Consider the following 6,785-nt stretch of genomic DNA (forward strand, 5'->3'; position numbering starts at 1 on the left):
CAGGTGGAACACAGATGATTTTTAGGGCAACAAAACTATTCTGTGTGATACTGTAATGGTTTAACACACGATATTACGCATGAGGCAAAACCCGTAGAACTGTACAATACAAAAAGGGAACCCTAATATAAAGTTAACAAAAATACATCAGTATTGATTCATAATTGTCACAAATGAAGCACACTAATGTAACATGTCAGTAACTGTGTATGTGAGTGGAGGGAGGGGATGGGAACTCTGTACTTTCTGCTCAATTTCTCTGTAAAATTAAAACTGCTATTAAAAAAAAGAATAATAATAACTTTTTAAAAAGCAGAGAGTTAACTCTTTATGTGGAGTTAACTTAGCTCCCAGGAATTTAAGGTTCAGAAGACTTGAGAGAAAAGGTCAGAGAAGAGATAGAGCCTGAAGACTGCACCCTGAAGTGAAAGACATCTGCAATAAATTTCCAGGGGTTGGGTGGTTTCAGATTTCTAGGAATGGGTTATGTACTAAATTTTTTTCACTGTTGCACTGATTCGTCAGAAAACGTCTGATACACACAACTTACTGTTCGTGGGGGAAAAAAAGATAGCATGCCTGAGACTGCTATCCTTAGAAAAGTCTGATTGCAAGGTTGGCCTTTGGTTTGCATCTGGGAATTTGAATTTTCAGAGTTTTCCCATCATTCCCAGAAGATAAGAGTGGCTTGCTATACCTAAACTGTTTATACAAACATGCTGATTCATGCTGAATTCTTGCTTTCCTTCTAAGGGAGAATGGAATTTTGGTATGCATGAGGAAAAGGGTGCCTATGTGACCAGCACTCAATAAAAACCTTTGGCACTGAGTTTCTAATGAGGATCCCTGGTAGACAACATTTCACACATGCTGTCACAAGTCATTGCTGGAGGAATTAAGCATATCCTGTGTGACTCTATTGGCAGGGGACCCTTTGAACCTGTAACTGGTTTCCTCCAAACTTCACCACATGCACCTTTTCCCTCTGCTGACTTTACTTTGTATCTTTTCAATGCAATAAATCACAGTCATTAGTGGGACTCTGCTGAGTCTGTGAGTCCTCCTAGTGAACCACTGAAACTGGGGGTGGTCTTGGGGATCACCAACACACCCATATACTATTTCACCTAATTTGAACAATCTCCCTATAGGAGGTAGATATTACTATCCCTACATTATAAAACTCAGGATCATAGAGATTAAGTGACCTGGAAAAGGACAGACACTTATAAGGTTAGGATTTGCACAAACTTTTTGCTTTCAAATTTACCACTTATATATTTCCTAAGGGAAAGGAAGCAGATAACACATATTGAAGGTTCACAATAAATAATAACTCTCAAGTTAAATAGTCTAATAATAGCTTCAAGTTAAAAAAATTTCCTGAGCCTTGGCTTTTCCAATCTTTAAAATTTAAAATAGCATAATAGAGTATGTTAGGGGGTAGTGGTATAAGTATACATTACCAAAGAATAGTAAATTCTATACAGATTATTTCTCAATATTGAACCACTTCCCTACATTTTCTCTTTTCAATAGTTCCTTAAGGGCCTTATGTAATACTGTGGTATTGGATATTCTTAGTTTGAAGATCTTTATGCAGGAAGCCTTGAATACCTTTTAGTAAAATCTTTAAAGCAGAGGCCAAAAATTAATGACTCAAAAATCGGTAAAGATCTAGCAAGTTACTGTGTGAGGGATGGTACACATCTTGTGCTACATCCGCACTGCTGTTACATGGTTCAAATGTATTTGTTTCACCAAGTCTACTTCCCCATTTACGGACTTACCTCCTCTTTGTGAGTGACATTGACCCTTGTTTTAATATAAGGAAAGGCATGAGATGTAGTCAGAATGGTCTTTCTTTTGAATTGTTCATGAAGTTCCCCATGGGCACGACCATCTAAAGTGAAGGGTGTACAGTACATGAAACGGCGAAGATTATAATTTTTGTCAAAATAAGTGATTCTGTCCTTCATCTCATATGTGTCAAAGTATGGCTCCACGTAGGTAATCTGAATATATGCCTGGCAAAGGAAAAAGTTCTTCATTTCCTCACTATTATATCATTATTTAGTCTTTCTCAGACAAAACTGCATATCTCAAAGATAGGCCTATATGTTATTACAGTCTAATCAACCATACCTTGTTAGGATCTAATTTACACTTGTCTACAGGATTAGAGTCCTTGATTACTTCAACCACATCCTCTCCAAATCTTTCTCCATAAAATCCCTATAATTAAAAAAAAAAGAAATCTTTACTTGAAGTTAACAAGATAAGAAAACAGAGAAGACTTTCAAGGGAGACTCCTGAGCAAAATTAAGGGATTTATTAACATCTGTACAAACACGTCAATAATTACAAAATAACAATTACTTAAGGCTCACAAAAATGATACTAGTTTATACGTTTGCATGGTCTTAGTCCATATTTATTTGACATTATTCCCATCTATATACTTCAATAACACATAATATGAGAAAACAACATTTTTCTCCTATAAAAATATAGGATTCCACAACAGGTCCTCAAAAGAAACAAAAAGGGAACAAAAAGCAAAGACAAAAGGACCTCATTATCTATGATGTATAGGATTAGTTTTATTGAGTTTGATGTGGCCTGACTTCTTACAGACCATGGGTCAATGAAAAAGTATTATTTTTTTTTTTAGCAGCTGATAGGTATGATGATCCAAACCCTTGACCTTGGTGTTACCAGCACCATGCTCTCCCAAGTAAGCTAACCATCAGCCCAGTATTCATTTCTATGAATAATTTAATAGCAGCTGATAGGTATGATGATCCAAACCCTTGACCTTGGTGTTACCGGCACCATGCTCTCCCAAGTAAGCTAACCATCAGCCCAGTATTCATTTCTATGAATAATTTAAAGAAACATTCCAGAATTTCCAAATAAAAGCATTGACTTGTTGAAGTTTTGTACAGTTTTAGACTTTGAAAAGGCAACCTTGGGTCAAGAACATAGAGATTTTTCCATATGACACTTGGTAGCAGCATGGGCAATGGATGGAGCTACTCAAAAGGAAAAATTCAATCTGAGTCTTTAAAGGAGAAACCCCCACCCTCATACCAAAGGTATTTTTATGATTAAGTAAGACTGGAAAACACTGTTTCAATTAATACTTCCCAAGACTTACCTAGCCTCCTCTTGAAAAATAAAAAGTCACAGTTTGAGCCAATTTATGAAAGGTAAGCATGGTGAAGTCACAAATAAGAACATAACATTCAAGAAATTAACAACAGCTGAGAATAAAAACAAGCCTAGAGCACTGCTTCTCAAACTGTTTGTATGATACAAATCACCTATGGACTTGTTAAAATGAAGATTTTGATTCAGAAAGTCTGGGATGGGGTCTGAGATTCTGCAGTTCAAACAATCTCCCAGGTGATGCCAATGTTTCTGGTTCATGAACCACATTTTGACAAGAATAGGGAAAGGTCGGAAAGAATAACTATTAACAGAAAAGACTGATTAGCCCAACGAATATGAAAATCAATCATTTATGGTGAAAATTAAGAAGGTGTAAAAACTAAAGAATTCTAAGTAGTTTTAAGGTGCGATTTCAGGCTTTTAAGCTCTAAAAATATCTCACTTGGAGCCAGGCTAAGCCACAGAGATAATGCACTTGGGTCAGAAATTTCTTGGGGTTCTGGTTCTAGTTCCATTATTAGCTGCTACTTAATGCCATATGTCTCTTTTTACAATATGTGGATAATGTGAGTACTATACATTTCTCCATAAATCAAAATAATCTTGAAAGATATAAGGGTTTCTAAAATATTTGTGAAAATAGAACCTCAAAAAAAAAGTTAATATTATTCTACTGTTGCCATAAAAGATTTGAAGGATTTGAAAGAGTATTATTGTAACTGTCAAAAATCCTTATGCTCTATGTGAGTAATTTATTTGGCAGGATTTGGCTTATTAAATAATTAAATCTGAATCTGAAAGTCTATTCATCACAGAGAATACAAATTAAAGAGGACATTTGATGAACCACCACAGTATTCACCTCCAATCTGTGAGATATCTCTGCAAGTTTGGTTATTGCAGGCTCCTTGTAAACAAATTCCTGTTCATCCAAATCCCCGAATTTGGTTCCATAAAAACCAACACGAAAATAGGTGCCAAACATCCGCTTACCATCCTAGGTTTAGGAAAATGAAGAAACGTTAATATAAAGTCTTTTTGTTTTTCACAGTATGCTGAGATTACTATAGTAAAAAATTTCTAAAACATTAATTCAAAATTATAATATTTTATTATTTTTCAAATAAAAGTAAAAACAAAGTAAACAGTTTTTTCATTATTTCTAATAACATTATGCAATTAAGACTTTTACCAAGTGACTAAATCACATATGGTATATATTTTTCAGTTTGTACCAACTGACTATATCACATTGATCTATGTGTTTAATGTTCATGAAATTGAGATAAATTAACTTATTTTCCTTATTGCAAGAAAAGATGCTTGTCATAATACGAACTGTATCTTAACTGTCCTAATGTTAGAGCATACTAGATGAAGATAAATTTAAATATAATATTAATAACCGTTTTTAAATTAGCATTAGCCTTTATATAACCTCTTCTCATATATTAAATAAGATCATAGAAGTTAGGACCCATGTATAACACCTAGCATAAAGCAGACAATCAGTAAATGTCAAGATCCTCTCAAAGCACTAAAGCAAAAACTCTACAATTAGTATCCCTGTTCCAATAAAAATATTTACATGTGGAAAAATAAACATGGAATAGAAAGGAGAAAAAATGTATGAATGAAAGATACTAAGGAAAAACTTTTTTAGATGAGTTGGTTATTCTTTAGCCCCCAAACCACCCACTTCATGCATAACATACATTCATGTCAGGTACAAAGTACACTAAGGTAGGTCACCTTAATTCTCACACAGCACATCCAAAAGCACATTCTTTCAATAAATATAAATACTTGGAAGCTTTCTATTCAATTTTTACAATTTAGCCATTTCAGAGGGATTTTGTGGTGGCTCCTATATACATAACCAAATATTAAGTGTTTAAATACCTCTGAATAATACCCTTTAAGTCTAATCTGCTTTATATTTATTTTTCCTATATTGGAAAGGCAAAAAGGGTTTATAAAATAAGTTACAAGTGTTTCAGGTAATTAAGCAAAATGGGAATCTCTGAGCCTTAATTTATCAATTTTGTAATACCAAAAAAAATAAATAAATAAATAAAAACCGTTCAGGAACTAAAAATATCCCCACATATTTGTCCCAAATCACTACAGTTTTAAACAAAAATGTCTTTGGAGCTGAAAAAATTGGGGGTTTTTAATTTAAAAACTTTTTTTTTCATAGTTACTTTATTTCAAAATTTAACAGACATAAAAATTAACTGATTTCTATAGCAAATGAAATCTCTCTAGATAAGCAAGTTCAATCAAAATTCTGATTAAAACCATCGTAAGCCAATGAAACAATATAATAATAGTAAATTTTGACATAATAAAGAAATGAAGGCACTGCATGGAAAATAAAAAAGGCAACAGAGAAAATTACTTAAAATTTTTAATTGTTATTTTTCAAAATGTCATATACATATATATATTCCTACTTTTTAAAACCACGAATATTAAAATATGGTTCTTCTACCTGTACTCTTCCCAGAAGTTTCCAGTTTAAAATGTTATTCCAATTCTTCAATATTCTGGCCCGTTAAATATTTGAAGACAGCACTTAAGGTTGTTTCCCTTAGCTAAACTTTCCAGTTCTCAATCAATCTTCATATGACAGAAATTACTATCCCTCTTGCACTTTATTAGCTTTTCAATGCCATCTTTTAAAGTGTGGTATCCCAGAAATAGACACAATACTGCTGATGTGATCTGACCAGTGAAGGTATCAGCGGGCTCACTGCCTCCCTGGATATGGACATTGAATTTTATTAACACAACTTAAAACTTAACTACCTCTTCTTATATACTTTCTCATTCTGACATTCAGTTCAAAGAAAAAAATTATTAAGTGTTTATTACGTTAGCCACTGTTCATCCTCAGTAACAGGAAAATAATAAGTCTTGCTCCTCAAGAGAGTAAAATTGTATTCAAATAATTACAATACAAAGGTTTATATGCTCTTGTAAAAAATGGTATAAGAGCTCTTGCTTCCTCTTGCCATGTGATCTGCTTGTACCTGCTGGCTGCCTGCCACTTTCTGCCATGAGTAGAAACACCCTGAGGCCCATGCCAGATGCAGCTGTCCCAGAATCGTAAGCCAAATAAACCTCTTTCCTTTATAAAGTACCCAGTCTCAGGTATTTCTGTTATAGCAACACAAAACGGACTAAAAGAGAAAATTGGTACAGAGGAGTGGGGTGTTGTTATACAGATACCTGAAAATGTGGATGCATCTTTGGAGCTGGGTAACGGGCAAAGGTTGGAAGAGTTTGGAGGACTCAGAAGACGACAGAAAGACAAGGGAAAGTTTGGAATGCCTTAGAGACTTATGTGGTGGCAAGCAGAATGCTGATAGAAATGTGGACAGTAAAGGCCATGCAGATGATGAGGTCTCGGATAGAAATGAGTAACTTATTGGGAATTGGACAAAAGATCACCCTTGCTATGCCGTAGCAAGAAATCTGGCTGCATTGTGTCCATGCCCTTTGACTTTGTGGAAGTTGGAACTTAAGAGTTGTGAACCAGAGCATTTGGCCAAAGAAATTTCTAAGCAGCAAAGCATTAAGGAAGCTGCTTGGTTGCTTTTAAGAGC

At 34.4% G+C, this 6,785-nt stretch overlaps 1 protein-coding gene across 1 annotated transcript in view; it reads right to left on the minus strand.

The window, feature by feature from the left end:
• Positions 1-6,785, minus strand: part of LOC103606769 (dedicator of cytokinesis protein 7-like) — a 76,810-nt gene that overhangs the window by 23,637 nt on the left and 46,388 nt on the right. Inside the window, exons 13-15 of the mRNA XM_008591316.1 lie at positions 4,037-4,162; positions 2,146-2,235; positions 1,791-2,027 (exon numbers count right to left, since the gene is read on the minus strand). Coding sequence (XP_008589538.1) covers positions 1,791-2,027; positions 2,146-2,235; positions 4,037-4,162 — 453 coding nt within the window. The remainder of the gene's footprint in view (positions 1-1,790; positions 2,028-2,145; positions 2,236-4,036; positions 4,163-6,785) is intronic.

The sequence above is a fragment of the Galeopterus variegatus genome, unplaced genomic scaffold (assembly GCF_000696425.1).
Source record: "Galeopterus variegatus unplaced genomic scaffold, G_variegatus-3.0.2 Scaffold6831, whole genome shotgun sequence".
Taxonomy (NCBI): domain Eukaryota; kingdom Metazoa; phylum Chordata; class Mammalia; order Dermoptera; family Cynocephalidae; genus Galeopterus; species Galeopterus variegatus.